The sequence below is a fragment of the Euleptes europaea genome, chromosome 1 (assembly GCF_029931775.1).
Source record: "Euleptes europaea isolate rEulEur1 chromosome 1, rEulEur1.hap1, whole genome shotgun sequence".
Classification (NCBI taxonomy): Eukaryota; Metazoa; Chordata; class Lepidosauria; order Squamata; family Sphaerodactylidae; genus Euleptes; species Euleptes europaea.
Genome location: NC_079312.1, coordinates 124,860,136 through 124,884,871, shown reverse-complemented (window position 1 = coordinate 124,884,871; position 24,736 = coordinate 124,860,136). Strand labels below are relative to the sequence as shown.

Genomic DNA, 24,736 nt, shown 5'->3' with positions numbered 1-24,736 from the left:
AGACCACTGCACTTAACCACTACACCACGCTGGCTCTCTGGAGGGTGGACTGTATGGCACTGTACCCCACTGACATCCCTCCCCTCACCAAGCCCTGCCCTCAAATCTCCAGGAATTTTCCAACATGGAGTTGGCAACCCTCGCCTGCGCACAGATGCAACCTGCTCCTGAACTATCCTGGCTAGAATCCACCACAGTTTTTACATGGACGGAAGGTTTTCCACCCAAACAGCACAACTTTCGCCCCTCACCCTCCAGCCTAAAGGTTCCCTTGAAATGCTGCTTTTCAGGCTTTCCTGTCCCCCAAGACCAGCACTGAGGGGGCAACTTTGGGGCTGCAGCCGGGGGCTGTGTAGGAAGTAATCCTTCTGGCCACAAAAGCACTCCAGTGGATCCAAGCCACTGGAGACTGCAGTTTGTCAGTGGTGATGGAAATACACTTGATACATTCGGAGAGGTCCTTTCCCCTTCCAAGACACAGCCCTAGTGTTGAAGAGAGACTCCTAGGCTAAGCCCTAGTGAGCAAGATGAAATAATTAACGACAGAGACAAATTGCAGAAGAGTAGCCATGTTTGGGGGTTTCCACGCAGGAACAGGCTTGTGTGGTTCCCCTGTTCCTGCCGTGGCTGCCTACCCAGCACAGCCATAACAGGGCTTCCACGGGGCAGGTTCTCCACCCTAGTCCTCCAGCAACGCTAGGGTTGCCAGGTGCCTGTTAACGGTGGGCAATTGCCCGCCAATGAACAGGGCTGCCCACCACCCCTCAGCTGGCCTGTCGGGGAAAACAGGGCAGCTAAAGGGAAGGACAATCCCCACACACGTGTGGCGTGGCGTGCCGTGGCACAGTAATGTCCCTCCTGAGGTTAACCCAGAAGGGTTGGGGACACGCTAGCATGTCCCTCAAAAGAACTCTATGGAAACCATAGAGTGTTTGGAGGAATATGCTAAAGTGTCCCCGTCACTTCCAGGTTTGGTTTCCATAGAGGGTTTTTTTTTAATTATTTTTTTATTATTTTCCTTTATTTAATACATTTGAATAAAATCAACATTTAACACTAAAAGTTAATAAAAGTATAATGACTTCCCTCTTCCATCTACAAATAAAGTGTGTGTACTTTTGCCGATTAAACTAATCCCCATATTATTTAATGAATATATATTTACCTTATCTTATCTTATTTTATCTAATGTTATTCATTCAGTACCTTAATATACAGAGCATATATGAGAAATTAAATCAAAGAATATCCTTTAAACGGTCCCATTAAAAATTGATTTTCACAATAAATTCTCCACGCCTCTGTTTCCATAGAGTTTTTTTGACAGATGTTCTAGAGCAGTCATGTCCAAAGTCCGGCCCGGGGGCCAATTGCGGCCCCTGGGCCGGTTTAATACGGCCCCCCAGCCTGTTTTGCAGAGAGAGAAAAGGGTGCGCATGGGGGCTGTGCCTGTGCTTTGCATCCCCGACCGAGGGGCGACGCTTGGGCTGTCTCAGCCCCACCCCCCGGAATGAAGGCCAGCGAGTCTGAAATCCTAGAGAGGCCACTTCCTTCTGACCCAGAGCCCGCACCTTTGTTGTTCTGACACATGGAAAAGCAGCAGCAGCTCCTCCCGAGTGAGTCAAGGGGGATCCTGAGGATGGGTTGGGCGGGACTCGAGGGTGGGAAAGGTGGCGGGGGGAGAAAGGGAAATGCAAGGGAGGTCAGAGGCTGGCCCCAATTCGGGAGAGGAAAGACACCCCCCCACACACACACACAAACACCGAAAAGCCTGGGAGTGGGGGGGGCTGCTCCGTCCGGCTCTCCTTTTTCCTCCTTCCTCTCTGTAGAAGGCTGGGGTGGGGGGAGATGCAGCCCCTTCCCTGCATTGCGGAGGCCTCGCGAGGGATCCAGATATGCAGGGTGGGAGGGAGGGAGGAGGGGAGAGACTGGATGGGTCTTGAGTGGGGGGATTGTGAGTCAAGGAAAGGCAGGGGGAGAGGGGGCTGGATTTGGGGGTGGGAAGTGTTTGGAGTTAGACCCTCCAGCAGATTCTCTCCAAGGCAAGTGGCTGCTTCGGAAGAAGGGATGGGGTGGGGGAAATAAATGACTCCTGGCATGTATCGTGTTTGGAAACGAGGCGCGTTCAGACGGGGCCGAGTCTGCAAAGGACACCCGTGTTCATTCCGGAGGTCAAAGCCCCGAGCAGAGAGCAAAGAGGTCAGAAGGAAAGAAGAGAAGGGTTGCCCAGTTTCTCTACCACTTAAGGGTGGCTTACAATCGCCCTTCCCTTCCCCACAACAGATACCCTGTGAGATAGATAAGGCTAAGAGAGCTGTGACTAGTCCAAGGTCACCCAGCTAGCTTCGTGTGTAGGAGCGGGAGAAACAAATCCAGCTCACCAGATTAGCCTCCGTCGCTCATGTGGAGGAGGAGTGGGGGAATCAGACCCGGTTCTCCAGATCAGACCCCACCACTCCAAACCACCGCTCTTAACCACTACACCACGCTGGCTCTCATGGGGAGAAAAACTCCACATTCCTCCCTGCACGGAAGATGTCAAAGTGTTTGAATCTTGGACTCCATGAGAATGAAAACCAGTTTATTTCCTGGCTCAGATGAGGGGAGGACAGAATACCCCCGGCATGGTTGAAGGGAGAGAGTCGACAGTCCCAGAGAGGCACATGAGTGGGGGAGGGGGACGGGGGAGGAAGAGTTCCTGCTCCCTCCCTACAGAAGGAAGGTTGGAGATTTAGAAGCTGGGGGGCGTCCAGTGAGCTTAAAGGGGTTTTGGGGAAAGGAAGGAATGTAGCCATGGTTTTTGTGGTGCAGTCTGTGGTTGTGGTTATAATAAGTATGCCGTTTGCAATAAACTTTGCATAAAATAGTTAATTTGCATTTAATTAATTTAATTAAGAATGTCGGGCAAAATGGCCGGCCCTCACGCATGTTCACTTCATCAAATCTGGCTCTCTTTGAAAAAAGTTTGGACACCCCTGTTCTAGAGCATCTCCATCACGTCCGGGTTTTCCCTGGAAGGGATATTAATGGGTGTGTGTGCTTGCAAATCACTCTTCCACCAAAGCTCCTGCCAATGGCAAGGGAGGTCCTGGAAACCCTAAGCAGAGTCCATCTCCCTCCCCCTGGTCTACTGGGGATTTTTCAATTTTTTAAAAATCTCAGCAATTGAATATCATTATATTGAGATAATGTGGTAGCAAACGGTGTAATAGGTTCTCTAAGTTCCCAACTTTCTTTCTTTTTTTTCTTTTAGTAAGTCTCTAGGCCAGGGGTCCCCGACCTTTTTGAGCCTGGGGGCACCTTTGGAATTCTGACAGAGCCTGGTGGGCGCAGACGAAAAATTGGCTGCCCTAAAATGGCTGCCACAGGAGGTGGAGCCAGCCACAAAATGGCCGCCGTGGCTTACCTTCAGTCACACAGTGAAGATCCTTGTGCTGTGGTAGCAGCGGCTGTCAAAGCAACGTTTTAAAAAATCTGCATAGCTAATCAAGTCAGAAGCCTTTCTGAGCGTACAATTGATACTCTTTTGTATCTTTTTTATTTTCTTTTTACTATTGTATTTGTTTGTTTTGTTTTATAAAAATTAAAAAAACCTATATATATATATATATATATATATATATATATATATATATATATATATATATATATATATATATATATATATATATATATATATATATATATAAAAAGAAGCCTTTCTGGGCAAAAGCCCCACTTGGCCACCCACTACTTTCTAAACACACTTGGTGGGAGCCAGGAAAGGTGTCGGCGGGCACCACGGCGCCCACAGGCGTCATATTGGGGACCCCTGCTCCAGCCCCTTCTGTTACAGAGGTATGCGTTTCCCCTTACATCTCCACAACACAAGGGGGAAATCCAGAAGTGATGTCAGTTCTTTCTAGAAATTGCTGGAAATGCTATGGTTTTACAATAGAGTTTCAGGTGATTCCTAGAGAGGAGCTTTCTTTGGGGCAGTTACAGAAAAGTGGTTCTGTCCCAGGCATCTAGAAGTCAACAGGAAAAGAGCCTGTCAATTAAGGTTTAATAATTTTAATGCATAGCAAACCATTAGCTATCCTCCTTTCGTGCAGGGCCTGTTTCATTATAGAAGCTGTTTCTTCTGTGCTTTCAACAGTTTGTTAGGTTTATTATCCTACAGTAACATGTGGCTCAGACGCACACATCAAACTTTCAAAGTAAGGCATTTTAATTATTTTTGGCAGATAAAAAGCTTCTTTTTTACTTCCTTGGTTTGTTTTTCTCCCCAGAAAGCGAGAGCCGTCCAGCCTCAGAATTTTAAATCATTTTACATTATATACTCAACATACCTGCACTTAAATCGTTCTCACAAATCACACCACTGCGTGCGCTAATGGAAAAAAGACAACTAGCCATTTTTTCACACCATGAATATCAGACCCTCTTTCACCCCACCAATACCTGGGCAGATCTCCAAATCACAGCTGGGCATATCTGGGGATCTGATATTCACACCCAATTTTTTTTTTTACAGAGTTTTTTCTTTTCAGTGCTGCCCTGGTCAAACCCAAGCTACTTTATAACTCTTCTGATTCAACAAGGAGATCTGAGATTTTCAAGAGCAACTGGTTTTCAAGCTTCTGTCGTCTGTCAGTTTTTGACTCTGAGTTGCCCTTTAAATTATTCCTGCACCAAGTTGCTTACGGAACCCAGGAGGTCTCCGGGACTCTTGGTGAAGGGGGAGGTGAGGACATCTAATGAAATTCACAAAAAAGATCCATGTGTGTGCAGAACAAGCCTTATTACATAAGGTCGGTGTGGGGTAACATGTAATGTGTTGGACTTGGAGCCTATGGGGGGGTGATTTCAAATACAGAAGCTCAATGGGTAATCTTGGCCTGATTCCTGGGTAATCTTGGCCAGGTTGTTGTGAGGATAAAATAGCATACACCCTCCTTTGGAGAAAATGTAGGATACCTAGGGTTGCCAACCTCCAGGTGCTAGGGGTAGCCTTAGCCTTGTCTGACAGTTTCCCATGGACTGGAAGTTCCTCCCGTGGGTGCCAAAAGCCACTATGGGCCCCAGGGCAAAGATTGTCTGTGGGCCTCCCTTCACCCCACCCCACTAGGGTTGCCAACCTCCAGGTGCTAGCTGGAGATCTCCTGCTATTACAACTAATCTCCAGCCGATAGAGATCAGTTCACCTGGAGAAAATGGCCGCATTGGCAATTGGACTCTACGGCACTGAAGTCTCTCCCCCCCCCAAACCCCGCCTTCCTCAGGCTCTGCCCCAAAAACCTCCCGCTGGTGGCAAAGAAGGACCTGGCAACCCTAAGGATACCACTTAATACCCCTTTGGATCATGACACCTTTCTGATAAATGGTAGTTTGTCTGTATGGGATTTGAATGGCATAAGTACTGGTGATCAACAGTGAATTACATAACCTCAGGGTAATGAGGGTTCTGTCATCTCTCAGTGGGAATACTTGCTTGAGTCATTGGCTTGGAGTCAATAGAAGGTTTCCACAGATGGGGCAATTTTTTTACTGACTTTCCTCTCCTGCTTCAGACCTGTTTGGAGATGGGGCTTTGAGACCTCTGGCCTTTTTTTTATTCTGGTGCCATGAATAACATAAGAAATATAACCAAAAAAAAAAGGTGCCAGCAGGGATTCCACATAAGAGATTACATGGACAGCACAAAGTTCTGATATTTGAGCTTGACAGTTATTGCTGCTTTTCGTATAACTTACATGGATTGTGCACGCTTGTGTGTTAATATCTGGGAAAACTTAGCATAGAAAGTATAATACACAAAGTCTTTTGCCAAAGTCAGACTAGTTTTAGGGCAAAATCTTAGATGTGTGCGTGGTGATGATGTGCCATCTCAGAAAAATTAAAATATTTGGTTTTGCAATTTAAAAAAAGGATTATAGGATATGAGAAGGTACGTAGAATCATAGAGTTGGAAGGGACCACCAGGGTCATCTAGTCCAACCCCCTGTACAATGCAGGAAACTCACAACTACCTCCCCCACACACACACAGTGCCCAGAAGATGGCCAAGATGCCCCCCCCCCCATCATCTGCTTAAGGTCACAGAATCAGCATTGCTGACAGATGGCCATCTACCCTCTGCTTAAAAACCTCCAGGGAAGGAGCGCTTACCACCTCCCGAGGAAGCCTGTTCCACGGAGGAACCGCTCTGTTAGAAAATTCTTCCTAATGTCTAGGTGGAAACAGATAAAGGATCTGTGGAATCAAATGCAATTAAGTTTTATTCTTGAGGTGCCTGTGAGGAACTCTCTCAATCTATAATGTATAGGCCTGGACTGAGATTGTGTAGTGGACGACTTGCTTAGGGGAAAGCTTCAAATATAAATGAGTTTGAAGGAACTTGAGGAGAGGACAAAATGGAGGGAACAGAATAGAATATTAGTGTCATTGAATACAGCGTCACTCAATGAATTAGTGCCTCCCAAATGGCACAAATGAAAGACATTACATTTTCATAGGATCGTGTAAGACTTCGAGATGTATTGGCAGAATAATTACACCTATTTACTCTTAATGGGGGTATTATCAAGGGATCACTTTTCAGTCTTTCTTTTTAATTAATAGCCAAATTCTTAGTGGGTGGAAATTTACATAACTTTATTAACAGATAATTCTCAGACCTCGAATTTCCTTCTGAATGCAATTGCCTCCAGGCTGTTTATTATTCCCAGACAAATATGTGTGCATTGCGCTGTGGGATAGAATTGATCAATTTTTGTAGGTAAATAGCAGTGAAGTAGAGAAGTTGGGAGAATTTGCTGGTCTCTACGTGCAGGAAGGAGGGAGGGAAAGACAAGCTGCGTGCTTGTGTGTTAGATGTTTGTGTTCCACTGGAGGAAAATATCAGAGTTTCTGTCTCTATCTTGAGAAGTATGAGCATGAGAAGGGTTGCTTTTTAAACAAAATCTGGGGTTGGAGCCAGCCAACCTTTCCACTCATTCTTGCCCAATTCATCCTTATTACATTGCTAGGGTTGCCAGACTCCAGGTGGTACCTGAATATCTCCCAGAATTATAACTGATTTCCAGACAACAGAGATTGGTTCCCCTGGGGAAAATGGCTGCTTTGGAGGGTGGACTCTGTGGCATCGTACCCCACTGATTTCCCTGTTCTTCCTAGGCTCCATCCCCAAATCTCCAGGAGTTTCCCAACCTGGATCTGGCAACCCTATACATTTCCCATCCTGCATGGCTTTTATCCACAGAGCACTCATGATCCCCAGCATAGTTTTTTTTGGCAGTCTAAGGGGACCCTCTCCTCCCTTTTTCTCCATCAGAAAAGCTGGCTGGATCCACCCCATGACCTAGCAGGTCATCAATATTGCTGCAGTTATGGAATTTGCTACTCCCCTATATGTGTGTGTGTGTGTACATATTTTTTTATAAAACATTTTTTATTATTTTCTATAACATTATAAACAAACATTTCAACAATATATACAATTTGTCAATAAGAAAGAGAATACATTATTGTTGAAAATGCATCTTAGTTATTAAGTAAATATAAAAAACTCCCCCTTCATCTTCCTCCATCTTGTTATAAACTTATTTGCTCTTTTGTATTAAAGATTCTAATCCTAATATGTTTTGTATAATTAAATATAATTACTTTACTCATTATTCGTTCAGCTATAGTTACAAGATATTTCAATCCAGAGATGCTTATTTCATTTTGAACCAAATATAATATAACAATTATAAATTTTAATTATTAAGCATTATATATAGTAATAAAGAAGTTATTTAAAAACTAAAAACAGAATTAATGTATCACATTTCTTCAACTATATCTTTGAAAAATGGATTATATCAATGAGTAACCTTTACGTTTTTCCAGTTGAAGTTCAGTTTCACAGTAAACCCTCCATGCCTCCCATTCACCCATGGATTGTACATTGTCTTTTTGGTTTATCAATGCAGTAAGTTTTGCCATTTCCGCCATTTCTAACATCTTTTGTATCCAGTCTTTTTTGTCTGGAATTTCCATTGTCTTCCATTTAGCTGCATAAACTAGTTTCGCAGCTGTACATATGAGTATGTGTATATACACACATATATGATGTGCCATTTCACTCATTAGAGTCTCTCTGTGTTAAGAGATGCCCATGGAAGGTTAGAGATGCTTCTAGGCAGAAAAAATGTAAGGTATGAATTGGCATTTTATCACTTCTTCTATAAGTAATGTGGCTGGTCCTCTTTATGGTAATGAAAGCACACAACAAAGCCAACCACAGACTAGTGAGGGGTTGCTAAATACTTGCAACTCCATGGGCAGGCTGAAAAACACAACTTCGTAAATTAACGAAGCAAAAAAGAAAATGGCCTGATGAGGGCTGAATCTGCTTCCAGAGGATGTGGGCAGAGGCACCGATGCCTTTCTTTGCCACATCCTGAGGTATGATGGGAGAAATTTGACCCAGACCTGTGCGTGGGTACAGATAAAGGGGCAGGCAACACCAACTGCCCTATACCTAAATGAGCAAGATCCTTTCCTTCCCTGTTCTCACACCCACTTCTTCATGTCCATTAGAAAACTGTTCTTTTCACTGCATTCAGAAATCACGATAAACCAGCGCTTGTGCAAACAACAGGGTTTTTTTGGTAACTAATAACTTCTATGCAGGGGCATTTCCCTGTGGTCACCCCCGCCGACTGCTTCGGGGCTTCCTTTTGATTATGCATGCCTTTTCCAATCGTCAGAAGTCGGCTTGCTCTCCCCACATGTTTTGCCCATGTTTTCCAGATGCTGCTTTAGCCAGAATCTGGGAAATGAGGGCAAAATGCGTGGGGAGACCAAGGCCACCTCTGATGGGCAGGAAATACATGCATAATCAAAAGGAAGCCCCGAAGCAGTCCGTGGGGGTGACCGCAGGGAAACATCCCTACATAAAAGGCCTAAGTCTAGTTAGTCTATCAGATGTAAGTAACAATGCCTGGTTTTGTGCATAAACTCTGCTTTGTCTGCTTCCTTCCTTTCTGCCTTCCAGCATGAAGGGCATCTTACCTATTCCCTCTTTGAACTGGTGTCTACATTAGCAGTGACAGGACTGGGGGCACTGAGTTGTCTGGTTGTGTGGGATAGCTTTTAGCTTCTTCAGTCTGAGGATGTGGACAGGATTCTTGAAAACCTGAGACCTACCAAGTGCTTGAACAACCCTTGCTCTTCCTGGCTGCTTGAATCTGCCGGGGAGGGGGGGGCACTGCTGGACTGGGTCCAGGAGATAGTAAATGCCTACCTGACAGAGGGGGTGGTCACCCCTGCCTTCGGGGGGGGGGCAGTGGCACATCCACTCCTAAAAGAATCTACTCTGGACCCAGGAGTGTTGAATAACTACCGCCCAGTGTCAAATGTACCATTCTTGAGCAAGGTGATTGAATGAATGGTGGTCAGGCAACTTAAGGAATTCCTGATTGAAGTTGGTTGTTTGGAGCCATTCCAATCTGATCACAGGCCTTGGCATGGGACTGAAATGACATTGGTCACCCTAAGGATGACCTGTGCTGGGAGACGAACAGGGGGAGTGCAACCCTGTTAATTCTCCTGGACCTCTCAGTGTTTTTTGATATTATTGGTCATGGTATCCTTCCGGACTATCTTCTGGGGTTGAGGGAGGCACAGTTCTGCAGTAGTTTTGGTCTTACCTTGAAAGTAGGTTTCAGAGTGTGGTGCTGGGAGATTGCCGCTCCGCCTCTTGACCTCTCACCTAAAGTGTCCAGGAAGGTTCTATCTTGTCCCTCATGCTTTTCAACATCCATGTAAAGCCACTGGCAGAGGTCATGTAGAGATTTTGGTTGCCGCCAATATGCGGATGATGCTTAGCTCTATCTGGTGCTTCCGGCAGATCCTAGCGAGGCTGTGGAAACTTGGAACAGGTGTCTGGAAGCAATTTTGGGATGGATGAAGGCTAACAAGCTGAAAATTCATCCTAACCAAATGGAGGAGCGACTGGTAGGGGAAAGGTTTGACCCAGGTACTGTGGCTTTGGGCTGCTGCTGGACCTTGGCCTCCCGTTGACTAAACAGGTGGAAGCAGAGGCTTCACTTTCTCTGGCTTCAAGCTTCCTGGGTGGAAAGATCTTGCTATTGTGGTGAATATAGATGGGTGGCAGTCCGAGAAAGGGCCTTCTTGGTCATGGTGCCAAAACTTTGAAACTCCTTCTCCAGGGAGATTCGTTTGACTCCCTCTGTTATTATCTTCCACCAGTGGGTGAAGACTTTTTTGTTTTGTCTGCCATAAGCCTAGTAACTCTGATTGGTCCTCCTCCCTGGTTGTGTTGTTGTGTATAATATTTGTATGTGTGTGCGCTCACAACTAATTTAAATGCTGCTTTAATGTTTTAAGTGTTTTAATATTTTGAGGTTTAAGTGTTTTAATATTTTGAGGTTTCCCACATTTGGGTGGAAAGGTGGCATAGAAATGTTTTGAACAAATCAATATATTGCCTTCTCTATGGCTAGGCAGCAGTGTCGGTGATTCTGAGAAAAAGTGGTAGAAAAGAGCAAGAGTCCAGTGGCACCTTAAAGACTAACAAAATTTCTGGCAGGGTATGAGAAAAAGTGGTTTGTGAATTCAGTCATCCCAGCAAACCATAATTAGCAGAAATGGTAATTATCAAACAAGCAACAGACCCTGATTTGAAATCTCAGTTTAGAGCCAACTAACAAACTCTGTTTTGTTGGACCTTATATATTCATACATCACAATGAGGATTGATCAATCCACCATTTGCAAGCCACACTTCATCATGATTTCTGAATGCAGCCAAAGGGTATCCCATACTGTACTTGTTGTAGTTCTAAAGATGAAGGATACATTTCTCTCTGACAAACTGAGGAACTGTCCACAGGTGTTGAATGGCTGCTCTGCTACTGTAAGTGGAAGCGGTCAAATAATTCTTTCCTACAGAAGGACTCTGCAGTTGTATGCATGGCTCTTTCATCCGTATATGGCAGACTGCTCTTGCTTCTCCCATGGCAGGTACATGGTAAATTTGCAAGATGTAAAAATGCCTGTTTAAATGAAATTCTTGCCAGTTGGGATGATCATAAGAGCTGTTTCCTTTAATTAAAGAGACAACTCTGTTTCTTGGAACATGTAGCTGGCTAGATTTATTGACTGCTCTTGCATGAGGGATGCAGATAAACAGCTTTATGCTGCTGTAAATTCTTCACGGGAAGACCTTCCATGTTTTTGCACCTGATTCTCTCAGACATAAGGAGGAACTCGTGAGCTGTTAAATTTTCCTTCTTCGTGAAATATGCTTACGTCGTACCTGATGAAGACTTCTTAACTGGATTCTTTTTATTGGAGTAAAAACTCTACCCATAAAAATTACCAGACTCTCATTATGTAATTGCCTTGTGTTTTAAATAGGCAGTTGCCTGAGTTTGCATGCAGAGAGCATTGTTTTCTGTCATCAGTCATCATCTGACACCCGTGTACCTTCTAAATAGGTCCATGCCTGAGGGAATAAAAGTACAGCAGGAAAGCAGACATGAGAGTGATTCAAGCATGTTCAGAAGGCAGCTGAGGTGAAAGGGCTTTATTAAAATTCCACTTTCAAACTGAAGGACTGTTTCAGCCTTTCCCCCCCTCCTCTGGTGGATTTCACTCAACACTTGGGATGCAGTCATGTTATCCATCTTTGCCAGAGATGACTTATCCCTGGGGTTCACAAACAGCAATTTCAGAATATGCTAGATTGCACAAAGTGTCAAGTCTTTCAAACACGCTTTAGGGAAGAATGATTCCCTTATATCTGCAATCTTCATTTCAGTTGACACAAGAACCACCAGGCAATCAATATAATTCTCCTCCCATTACTCAGGTGAGCAATCCCAACTGATGTCTTCTGCACATCACATGAGCCCATGATAAATGGAGAGCTGGTTCATACATTACTTTCAGCAGTACTTGCTCCTCATTGCATGGTAGAGGAGCAAGTATGCCCTCCTCCCGTCCATCACTGAGATGACCTCATGTGACCCAGATACTTCATACCAATACCCAGCTACTAGAATGTCCAATTCTTTCAGTTTCTCCTCAAAAAAGTAGGGAAGGGGAGAGACCACAGGCTGTGGCACTTTTTCATATTTAAACCATGTGGTTGGTGAATAAGAGGTCAGTGCTGATTACACAATTAGGGTTGCCAACCTCCAGGTACTAGCTGGAGATCTCCTGCTATTACAACTGATCTCCAGCCGATAGAGATCAGTTCACCTGGAGAAAATGTCCACTTTAGCTGTTGGACTCTATGGCATTGAAGTCCCTCCCCTCCCCAAACCCCAGCCTCCTCAGGCTTGTTGTTGGAGAAGACCAGGCATCAGGTTAACTGGGTGGAAATGCAAATAGAAAAACAGAGGGATTGAATTCAGGCCTGCCATCACTGTCATAGTAAGGCACCACCGATCTTTAAAAAACAACAGGCATTCCATGTCATCAGCTTATGCAGTCCTTTCTTCGTCTCCCTTCCAGTATCACCTCTTACAGTTAGCAGCAGAAATGCAATTAATGCTAGTATATTAGCCAGTCCTGTAGAAGGAAGCAGAGGTCCCCCTAGATCAATTTCATTCTGGACCTTTTAGCTCAGGGAGCAATAGCCTGGAAGCAAAACTCAGGTTAATTTGAAAATAGGTCAATGGGATGTGAAGATAACCCACTGTAATCTGAATCTGTTGTCTCAGCTAGAAAATGGGTCCCTTGGTTGATTAAATTACCTATAAGGGGAAAATAGCAAGAGAAAAGCCTTCTGCAGATTTATTCTGGGATAGTTGTGCAGCTGTTCAAGACAGATGTCCAAAAACAACCCAAAACAACTATACAGATTTGCTGTATAGATGAACACAATGCTTTTAACTGGCTTAATTAAAGGGGAGACAATGTCAACCATCACTCATTTTGTTTCTTATTTAATAAAAGCCAACCCAGCCTCATTTTGCCGGCTCTCACCTGCTCATCTGCTTTGTGTTATAGCACTTCCCAGAGCAATCTTAATTAATGAACGGTTCATAAGAGGCTTGCCGCTTCTGTGGGAAAGGAGATTCAAGGGAATTCAATCACAAGCTGATTTCACCACTCACATCATCATCATCATCTTCTTCAGATTAAGTTTTCAGAACTGGCTGGTCCTGAATGCAAAAAATCGTTACCCCCATCCCCACCTCCAAACAAATCTGTTAAGCTCTCAGTGAAGAAAGCATTTGTGTTCAATTTTATTTGCATAATTTCAAGCGCCATTAATAGTACATGGCATGAGGAAAAATTGCCAAGATTTCACTCCAACCATGAGTGAAATTGGGTTTAGTAGAAAATTAGGTGACTTAACTGGCAGATGATGAAAGCCGGGATAGAGAATGTTTAAATATAAGAAGGAACTGGTAGAAAAGAAACTTGAAGCTGCAGGCTGAAAGGAGATCAGTCTTCAAGTTCGAACATATTACCTGAAGAGAAAGATAAATGGAGACCACCAGCAAATGCAGAGCTTTTCATCTGTAGAAGACTCACAGGGCCAGATCTCTAGATGGCATGGTTCAATACAGCTTCATCGCAAGCGTGGAAGTGATACTAATTTTGCACCAGCTGAAGAACTGGTCTCTGATTTTTTGACAGAAGCACAGATTGGAGAGGCAGGCTGTAACTGGTGTTTGTGGTTACGGTACAGAAACTTCATCTCAAGTCTGTACCTTTCTTTTTCTTCGGCAATCATGCAATGTAAATTCCTGTGCAGTGGAGTCCTATGAATTTGGTAAATGACTGGGCAACTTCAGAATTGCCAAGCAGTTATTTTCCAATGGATTTCCAGCCAGAATCTTAAAGGGGCAAAGTGCTTGGCTGAATATTTTACAAGATTGGTTTCATTCATCCTCACCTTTCCTTTCCTTTTATCCCTTAGAAGCTCTTTGATCAATTGATCTTGAGCAGCATATATCTAGTGTTGGAGGGATATAAGGACTGAAACAAATCTTGCCACTGACAATGTAGATTCATCCTCACCACAACTTTATAAAGTTGGCGGCTGTTCTGTTCATTTCTTTTAGAAGAAACAAACGGATTGCATTCCTAATAATTTTTCTCCCCTCTTTTGTGTACCTTTCCCACTCTGTTTCTATGACCATTTTGCACCTACCATCTGAAAAATTAGAACTGGAGCAAACTAAGAGTGATACTACAATAAATTCCATCTCCCCACTAGGGTTGCCAACCTCCAGGTGGTGGCTGGAGATCTCCTGCTATCACAACTGATTTCCAGCCGATAGAGATCAGTTTGCCTGGAGAAAATGGCCACTTTGGCAATTGGACTCTATGGCATTGAAGTCCCTTCCCTCTCCAAACCCCACCCTCCTCAGGCTCCACCTCCAAAATCTCCAGGTATTTCCCAACCCGGAGTTGGCAACCCTAGTCCCCACCCATTCCCTAGCACATGTTAGCAGCTACTGCTTTGGTGGCACAATACAGAGCATGATAGTAGCTTTCCTTTGTTATCGAGAAAAGGACCTGCAGTTCAAACAGCCTTCTGTGATTCCTTCCTTTAGTCATCCTCTGTGTAATACAAACCCACTGTGGTTGAAATTCCTTTGCCTTGCAGGTCATGGAGCTGTGGGCCGATTACCCTTTCTCTTCTGGAAACACAGAGATAAATGTTATCACACGACTCCTTGGTAGCGATAACCTTCCTGTCTTCCCCTGTGCAATCTTGAATTGCATCTGCTGGCTCTGTGGCCCAGTCGAGCTTCTTTCCCAGAAAGAAGAAAGAAAATAAATAATGAACCTCATCTCTGCACCAAAAATGTAATTTTAACAGGCAACAGAAGCTGAAATTTATACAATATATACATGTCTGTTATCCACCTGAGACCTTGCTAACAGCTTTCAGCCACTAAACCTCCACCTCCTAAGGACTCACCTTCCTCCCTCCCTAATCTGTGAAAAGACAACAACACAAAAGCAAAATGCCTCAGGTACTATTTATTATCCAAGAAGTAGGTGCTTGTATATTTTGAGCAGTTTTCCATCATTGACAGATGCTGCTACCATTCTCATACGAGACGTTATCCATCACAGATCTTGCAGTGAAACATTTCCATACTTCACACTTTTGCCCCACAACTTACTAGCCTGTCCTTCTACATCCCCACTGCCCTATTCACAATACATCTCTTGTAGAGGGTCTCAGGATGAATAACACAATTTCCCAGGGTCAGCCTTACCATTAAGCCAAAATTAAGATTCTTAGGTCATTTATGCATGGGTACTTTCACTCACGTTCACCCACGGTCTGTCTCAGTTCCTTGAAGTTATGTATGAGTTTTCTGTCCATTAGAGATTACCTCACTGCCAGCCCTCACAAATCCTGGACCTTCCCATTCCTCTGTTAACCCAATTCTTCCCTCTCCCCTGAGGTCAGCCTGGGTGAAATTCCCATGCATAAGGCAAAGCGTGGGACACTCAAGCTTGGTTTCTCTCACAGCCAATTACAAAGCAGCGTGTAAAGAGGTGGGGATTCAAATGCTTCCTGATTCCTCAGAGTTCTTTCTGAGCAGGAGAAAGGCTTTTTAAAACCAAGGCTTGGATTCCCCCCCCTTTCAGATTGCTCCGTTTTTTGTTTTTTTGTTCTTAAAATGCTTTTTTAATACAGCAATTGGGTTTTAGGGAGAATTTTCTCTCACAGTAAGCTCTCCAAAGTAAGCCAATTACAAAGAAGCATTTAAAGGGGCGGGGACTTGATTTGAGCTTGGAGACTGCTGGTGCACAGATTCCCAACCGGAAAGTGTGGGTCCAGCGAGCAACGAACCTCAGGTAAAACTCCCATGCATAAATGACCTTGAAGAAGATTCTTAAAGGTTTTAAAGGAAGTCCCTTCTCTGCCTACCTCTGTGTGTCTTTTTTTTTTAAGTGAGGGGTTTCATTTTAACTCATTGCTTCAGATGTGTAAAGGCCGGCACCCCCTCCACCATAGCTCTCTGTCCCCTGGCGAATTTGGTGGCAGCGTCGAGTGACGAAATGGAGTTGTGAGAAAACATGAGCTTGTTGGGCCAGTTTTTTAAATGTCTGAAAACCTGTTACATTAGGGCCAGTTCTAAGGGAACGTTTATACTCACTGATGCTGTGAAAACCGCAAAAGACAGCTCCAGCACCCTTGCAACCACCATTGTGAATTTCCTCTCATACTCTTGCCAACCTAGACAGTATTCCCACTCATTCCTTGTCATCCACCTATTCCTCAAATTCATTTTTTGTCAGAAATTATTTTCCTTCTCAGAGGAATCTCCCACTAATCTATAATTAGTAGGAGGGGGATTTAAAAAAAATGAAAAAGACTTGGGAGTGTGTTTGTTACCAAAATGGTCACATGGCTGCCACTATTTTCTGTCACCTGCTGCTTACTGGGAAGAGTGGGGAGGAGTAGCCTTCCATGAAACCACTACCTTCTGCTAAACAGGGCTACCAAGAGCAACCACGGGCCCTGGACAAAGCTCCCCTCATATGACCCTGATCCTAACCAAATATCATAACAAAATAAATCACTTGGCTTGTTATTACCATGAATCTATAGTAATAAAAGAATCAGTGTGTCCATCCAACTGTCCATTTGTGGCAGGCATAACTCATCGGAAAATAAAGCTAGGAATCTCAAAATTGGCCACCAGCTTCAGGATCATTGTGGATGTCCCAGCCCAGGGCCAAAAACTAAAGGTATGGGAATATCCTGGCCCAGGTTATCTTGAGACAACCCCCTTCCAGTTCTGTTTGCAATGGAAGGTAAGGGTCTCCGTTTGTAATAGGCATAACTCATCACAAAATAATGCTACATGTTTGAAAAGTGGCCACCAACCCCAGAATGATGATGGGAGTTGCAGTGGTTAAAATTAAGGAAACCCGAACATCCTGGACCAGGTTATCTTTGTGATATGTACAAATCAATCTGAAAGGGGGGGGGAATCCAAGCCTTGGTTTTAAAAAGCCTTTCTCCTGCTCAGAAAGAGCTCTGAGGAATCAGAAAGCATTTGAATCCCCACCTCTTTACATGCTGCTTTGTAATTGGCTGTGAGAGAAACCAAGCTTGAGTGTCCCACGCTTTGCCTTATGCATGGGGATTTCACCCAGGCTGACCTCAGGGGAGAGGGAAGAATTGGGTTAACAGAGGAATGGGAAGGTCCAGGATTTGTGAGGGCTGGCAGTGAGGTAATCTCTAATGGACAGAAAACTCATACATAACTTCAAGGAACTGAGACAGACCGTGGGTGAACGTGAGTGAAAGTACCCATGCATAAATGACCTAAGAATCTTAATTTTGGCTTAATGGTAAGGCTGACCCTGGGAAATTGTGTTATTCATCCTGAGACCCTCTACAAGAGATGTATTGTGAATAGGGCAGTGGGGGTGTAGAAGGACAGGCTAGTAAGTTGTGGGGCAAAAGTGTGAAGTATGGAAATGTTTCACTGCAAGATCTGTGATGGATAACGTCTCGTATGAGAATGGTAGCAGCATCTGTCAATGATGGAAAACTGATGGAATGATGGAAAACTGCTCAAAATATACAAGCACCTACTTCTTGGATAATGAGCAGAGCTTTTGACTGCAGTACCGCAGCTTAACACTCTGCGCCACGGGGCTCCTAAAAGTAAAGGTCCCCTGTGCAAGCACCAGGTCATTCCTGACCCATGGGGTGACGTCACATCCTGACGTTCCCTAGGCAGACTTTGTTTGTGGGGTGGTTTGCCAGTGCCTTCCCCAGTCATCTTCCCTTTACCCCCAGCCAGCTGAGTACTCATTTTACCGACCTCAGAAGGATGGAAGTCTGAGTCAACCTTGAGCCGGCTACCTGAAACCAACTTCCGTCGGGATCGAACTCAGGTCATGAGCAGAGCTTGGCCTGCAGTACTTCAACTTACCACTCTGCGCCACGGGGCTCCTATAGAAAGCTTATGTGCCCATTAACATCTGCATTGTTGCAGGAACAACAGTTAAGTACAGTAGAGGCGAAGAAACCTCCCCTACTTCTCAAGTGGGGCTGTGAGTCGCAGAGCAGGGGCCAAGGTACCTCCTTTTTCCTCTCCCCCAGTTATGCTTAATGCTGTTCCAAGCTGACCATCAGGGCATTGGTAAGGGACCAATTTCTTGCTTTCCTCTTTGATTTAACACCTTCGTTCTTTAGTGCTGAAGTTTACCAGATACTCACCAAGGGCCAGAAAAGCTCTTGCAAGCCGACCTGAGACTCCATAATGGGCATCTGAGCCCTTCTGCGTTGCTTCATTTTATTTATATTTTTAGGTGGTTGTCAGACACAAGAGACTTTCTTTTCATGTCATCTTCCCAGCCAGCCACTTAGCATAAAATTGCCCATAAAAGTGAACTTAAATTACAAGTCATAAAACCACAGCCTATCGTAGCCACTGCCGGCCTTTTCCAGTTCTACACAGTACAGGAGCTTCTATTCCTTGTGACAAGAGCAATGAAGCAGCTGCAAGCACTTATTCCCAGCTAAGTCACCATAAATTGAAAATCCTTGTTTTTGCTGGTTCCAGAATGTAGCATGGTCCTTCATCAGTTCCATCTAAGCTTTTCTGAGTGTTGGCAGAACTGGTGCCCAAGAAAGTACATGACCTCTTGCCCTGGCACTAATGCTAAATGCGGACCCTTCCCTTGTCCAGATTGAGGATGAGTGGCTTGTGTCCTGGGTTTGTGTTGAAGGTAAGATGGGGTGTGGTAGCAGGAATAAAAGAAATGGGAGGTTTTACCATATTTACCTGAAAGGCAGACAACCCTGAATGTAGGACTGTCTCCTTTAAGAAGGTTTTTTATTACTGTACATGACTGTAACTTGTATGCACATTGAATGAGCTCTCCCCCCCTTTTTTTTTCTTCACGGCACAAGTAGAAAACAACCTTGTCTTTCTTTCAGGTAAACAGGGTAATTCTATTTTTCGTTTTTTTGAAAATGAACTGGATTAGGAAGCTTTTTGGAGGGGCAACAGGTGTCTTTGTATGTCGTACTGGAACCTGCCTTGAGTCTGTGGGATAGGGCAGGCTAGACATCTAAATAAATAAATGTCTGAATAAGCATGCTGCTAAGAAATAAGCTGAGGGGGAGAAGATATGAGGAAAATTTGCATTGGCTAGCTACCCTGGCTAACTAGAAGTTACCACTCTAATGTGAGAGTATGTATTGTAAGCTAAGGTTGTGTAGTAGTTATAGTGTTGCACCAAGAGTGGGGAGACCTGGGTTCAAATCTCATTCAGCCATTAAGCTCCCTGGTGACCTTGAGCCATTTATTATCTCTTAGCCTAGCCTACATCACAGGGTTGTTCTGAGGATAAACCTGAGAAGTTCCGCATATACCACTTTAAGCTCCTTTCAGAAAGAATAATCAATGGACAGCTAACATGACGATAGGAGAACTTGTTCTCTAGCAGATGATTGCTCAGGGACTTTTTAAAAATATTTGTTAATATTTTAAAAAAAGGTAATTTGAAAGAAAAGGAGAAGGAGAGGGGGAAAATTAGGTGGGGGGAAGAATTATATACAATACATTCAAAATTTCTTCTTCTTTTTTCTTCCTTGGCACCCAGAATATATTGTAATAAACTCACTAATACATTAAAAACTGCCTGTTAAAAATAATATCGAATGTTTTCAACATTTCTTATCCTGTCTTCTTTTCTTCTCTTCTTCTCTTCATTTCTTCTCTTCTTATTACACAAACTCAGTTATGACCCAAATTAGATTGTGATAAACATAATAACACAGTGAGACATATCTATATGTAAAGTTGCAAGTGGATATTTACAATATGATTTAAGATATGACTTACTATACTGTATATATTACTGTATATTACTATAAGCTCTAATATCATTTTAAGATAAACATAATGAAATCAATAATATTGATAGAACAGCTTCCATCTCTCTTGGAATAAATCAGAAGGTTTCATGTTTACTTGATTTGTAAGCTTGGCCATTAAAGCAAATTCATAAAGTTTGTCCTTCCACTCTGATATTTTTGATATTGTTGAAAGTTTCCAGTTTCTGGCAAAGATAATTCTGGCAGCTGAAATTGCATATAGATAAAGTTCTTTCTGTAAGTTGTCAATTTGAGGTGGAACCATATTTAACAACATGTATTTTGGTTCTGGCTCAAAAGTAGTTCTTAACATAGCTTGGAGTTCACAATGAATCTTCTTCCAATATTTTTGGCTTTTTTCACAAGTCCACCACATGTGGAAAAAGGTACCTTCTGTGTCTTGACATTTCCAGTAATTGGCCTGACTGGATTTATACATCTTCTGATTCCTCAGGGACTTTTGATGTGACCCCAAAGCACAGAGGTAGGAGATGAGAAGTGCTGAGGCGATTGGTTTTGTGGAAAAATAAACTGTAAAATAATAAACTGAGGTATGGGAGAAAGGCAGGAAGTAGCATAAGGTCGGAAGTGATGGGCCCGTATTCCTCCAAGCTCTGTGAAACATCTCAAAACCCTATGCATGGGTGCTTATTGCCCCGAAGAAATTCCAGGAGTAGCAGGAGTAAATTTCTGCTATGAAGAAATCATCAGTAAAAATGTGGAACGTCATAGTCCCTCCCCCCTGAAATGCTACTGACTGTAGTTTTTTTTAAAAAAATTCATCACCAGCCCTGGCCAGCCCTGCCATGGGAGCTCTGTCCCCCCGGCCATGGCAACCGGCATTTTTTCCTGGGCCTGCAAAGAGCCCACACAGATGCACTAGCTGAGGCACCCAGAAAGCAGAATGACCTTGCTCCTTGGAGCAAGCAGTTGGTGACAGCTGCAGTAGACCCCAACGCAGTAATTGCAAAGCTTACTGTGCCGCAGCCCTCAACTTATCATTCACGTGCTATCCATAGCAAACCGTATCCTGACATCCCTCATCCCAGATGCTCAACCTCATGGCCCTTGCAAATCACGTGCGCGCACAGCTGGCACAGAAAAGGAAGGCAGGGTTTCATCGGTGCTAGATTCCGGTGCTGCAGTTCTGCAGGGATTGCGCAGCTAATAACTAAGCATAAATGGCCTTCGTTTATGCTTAGTTGTTAGGGGGAGGGGGGGAAATGTTCTCCCAAGAAACCTTACTCTGAAGATGCTTGCGATGTGGGAGCTAATTCTCCATGGCAAGACCCTATGCTGCTGTGGTATGTGTGCAGCTACTGGAATTGAGTAGGCATTGCCAGTTGTGGTGACCCTTCAACATGATCATCACCGTCCTTCCTCACCAGTGATGACTGGGTAGAAAGGGCCCATGTGATTGTCCCCATCGTGCTCTTTCAGTATCCATATGGGAATCTAGTCGAAAGTAGAATCACAACATTAAGGAATGATTTATATTACTTTTATTTTACTTTAACTTTTATCCTTTTATATACTGCAAATTGTACTGTGCCAAGAAAGGTATTTGAAATTGAAAACTGAAAATTGTATGCATACACATTCAACCACAGGGTTTGGAATCCCACCACAGGGAAGTGTTTCTGCTAATGGCACAAGTGAATGGGGCTTTAGAAAAGTAGCAGGGGGCGCTGATAGATCCCTCTTCCGCAGGTCTGTCTCGTCCCTGCTAGTTATACCATCAGGCTTCACAACACTTCAAAGCAGGGAGTTCCACAGTTTAATTCAGTGCACTGTGCCGAAAAAAAGAGTCTGCTGTTTGATTGAAAGTTGATGTGTTTCATTTAATCAGAAGCGACTGGCTTTTTGTACAATGGCAAAGAGTTTCCACACGCCAGTGGGGGTTACCACACTTTGTATTCCCAGTGATGTATTAAGAGTTTGAAAATGTTGTAAAAAACATCGCTTTAAAAGGGTTTTTGGATACCATGGCTTATAAATGGTTGGAAAACGTCTTCACAGCTAAAGGGGCCAAACAAAGTGCGAGCAGTATTTTTTATAACGTTTTCAAACTCTTAATACATCGCTGGGAATACAGGTGCGGTAAACCCCAGTATTTTCCAACGTATACTCTCGCTCCCTTCCTTTGACCTTAATGCTGATAATCTTTTCCATGGTTCCTTCCAGTAACTTAGGGGTGCCTCCGGGCAGAGGGAATTGCCCCTTGACAGTCCCGTTGCCCTTTGACCTCATTTATACTGATTACCATGGGCTGCAGCAAATGAAGCAACACATGGGGCTCTCCTTTAAGAAGTACAGGTAAGAAGAACTGGGCTGGGGTTCCCCCCCCCCTCCTTCGTGTTTTGTGTGTGTGTAAAATTCAGCTGGTCAAAATGAAGTTGATGGGACAGACAGGGTTGTGCAGTTTTTCTCTATCTCTGCTGTGCCCAACGAAGTACAGCAATCCTTGCTGTCCCAGACATCAGCATAGTCCCTCTAGCACTGCAATGTGTTGGAGCCTTTCTTTAGTGTCATCCACGCTTAGGGTTGCCAGCTCCAGGTTGGAAATATCTGGAGAATTTTGGGGCGGAGCCTGAGGAGGGTGGGGTTTGGGGAGGGGAGGGACTTCAATGCCATAGAGTCCAATTGCCAAAGCGGCCATTTTCTCCAGGTGAACTGATCTCTATCAGCTGGAGATCAGTTGTAATAGCAGGAGATCTCCAGCTAGTACATGGAGGTTGGCAACCCTATCCATGCTGTTCCAGCCAGCCATTCTCATCATCTTTTTAGAATCCATTGTGGCTTAAACTACACATGGTGCTCAGTTGCATGATCCATCCCCTTTTGCAGACAGCAGCCTCTGAGATCTGGACTGACAGCAAGAAGAATTGTAGAGGAACAGTGCAGGCACAGAGATTGCTTTGACCCTTTCTTTTCCAGCCATTTGTCCACTCGTAACCATGCCCCGCAAGCTGCTTTTCCATTCATGGGGGAAAGATTAGTAGTTTGAGTCTCAGACCACAACCAGTTCCAATGGCATTTTAACATATTACCAGCCACATTTTCTAGCTAAGAGGCAGATATAATCCCTTGCTGGAAAGGCAGAATAAAAGGCAATCCCTCCCATAATTTATTTATTTATTCCCTGTTGTTCTCACTGATGGAGACCCAAAGCATCTTAGAATGTCATTTCCCTCTCCTCCATTCTATCCTCACAACAACAACTCTGTGAGGTAGTTTAGGCTGTGAGAGAGCAAGTTGCCCAAGGTAACCTTGCAAGCTTCCAAGGTAGAGTGGGGATTCAAACCTTTGTCTTCCAGATATGTGGAGAGCCAGGTTGAAATTTTCACTTGGCTATGAAACTCACCTTGAATCAAATGGAGAGTATGCACACTTCCCAGAGCTCCCTGGAAGAATGGCAGGATAAAAATATAAATTTTATGGGCCTGCCAAGAGGTCACCCCCATTCTCCAGGCATTTGTGAGCCGAACTGTCCATCGGTTTTCTGGTTCAGAAGTTCAGCATTGCTGAGGACTGGCAGAAAGAGCCAATTGACAGGCTGGCACCTCAAAGTCTGGGGGCTCCCTTCATATCTGGGGCACATAGCATGATGTCCATGCAAATTAGCTTCCAAACTGAGGAAAACAGCTTAAATGCAAGAAAAATAAGGCATGGAAAACATTTATTTGGGTGGCAAATTACATCCTGTGAACAGTCCTTTATTATGGTTATCAAAACTCTGATTTCAAGAGATGGTCACAGTGCAGGGAAATGAAGCCTCTACTCAGGGCGACCTTCAGTTTCAGAGCAGGTTTTCGGGGGGGGGGGTGATATCGGAGCCAGCCAAAGTAATGAGCACAGCTCTTGTGAAGGAGATTACTCATCCGCACAGGGGAGGAGTCTTTTTCAGAAGCCCAACAAGCAGCTGAAGAAGCTGGCGTTTTTTAGTTGGAGGGTATATCCTTCTGGATGGGAATATGTGAGCTCTGTCTTTTAAAAAACCCTTATGCTTTATCCAGATTAAGCCATTGAATAGTTGGTCAGACCAAGTTTGCTCTGATTACACGACCCTCAACCTCAAAACAAAACCATTAAAAAAAAAATAGAAAAATGGGAGAAAGCACAGAACTGTGCATCTGAGCAAAGGCAAATAGCCAAACTCAAGAAAGCCAAATAATTATTTGTTTTTTTCGGGAATCGCTTATTTGGCTTTGAGGAGATTCCCAGGTTTTGGCAGTCGGTAAAACCGAAACCCGAATATTGCCAAAACAGCTAATTTCAGGTTAATTTTTGGTTTGGGTGTATCGATATGCACAACCCTAATGTTAAGGGCATTACAAGGTTTTTATCTAAATTGATTTCCTTTCGTTAGCTGCTGTTTGCCTTTTGAGCAGATTAAAAGGCTTTCCACCCATCTTTACAAGAACAGCCACTTACCCTTATTAAAAAAAAACCAAACAGAATTGAACCTGAAACCCCCTCAAATGTTTAGCCTCACCTTTTCCTTTGAACCAGGCATCCCAAAGTAAACCTCTAGTACATCCTGAGGATTCAGACCTTCCCCCATCTTGTTTATCTCCATGGCTCTGACAGCTGGTAATTGCCCAGAGAATGGCCCCCTTGCTGTTTCCCAGCTGCCACCGTCACATGCTGAGCTATGCCTGTGGAGGCGAAAGAGCAATCTCATGTACTACTTCTTTAAATAAAATCATGCTAACGTGGCTTTCTGCAGAGGACTCTTGGGGGGTGCATGTGAGCTGGTGTCAATATTGCATTGGCCCTCTGCAGGTGCGTCCTGCAAACATCATGAGATCAGAGAAAGAGGCAGGCAGAGGGGTGGATCAGGCCGAGACACAG

At 44.0% G+C, this 24,736-nt stretch overlaps 1 protein-coding gene across 2 annotated transcripts in view; it reads left to right on the top strand.

Annotated features, from left to right (window-relative positions):
• The window catches only part of MGAT5B (alpha-1,6-mannosylglycoprotein 6-beta-N-acetylglucosaminyltransferase B), a 250,636-nt gene that overhangs the window by 168,855 nt on the left and 57,045 nt on the right, over positions 1–24,736 (top strand). For both annotated transcript variants that reach the window (XM_056855117.1, XM_056855113.1), the window contains exon 9: positions 22,067–22,198. In XM_056855117.1, coding sequence (XP_056711095.1) covers positions 22,067–22,198 — 132 coding nt within the window. The remainder of the gene's footprint in view (positions 1–22,066; positions 22,199–24,736) is intronic.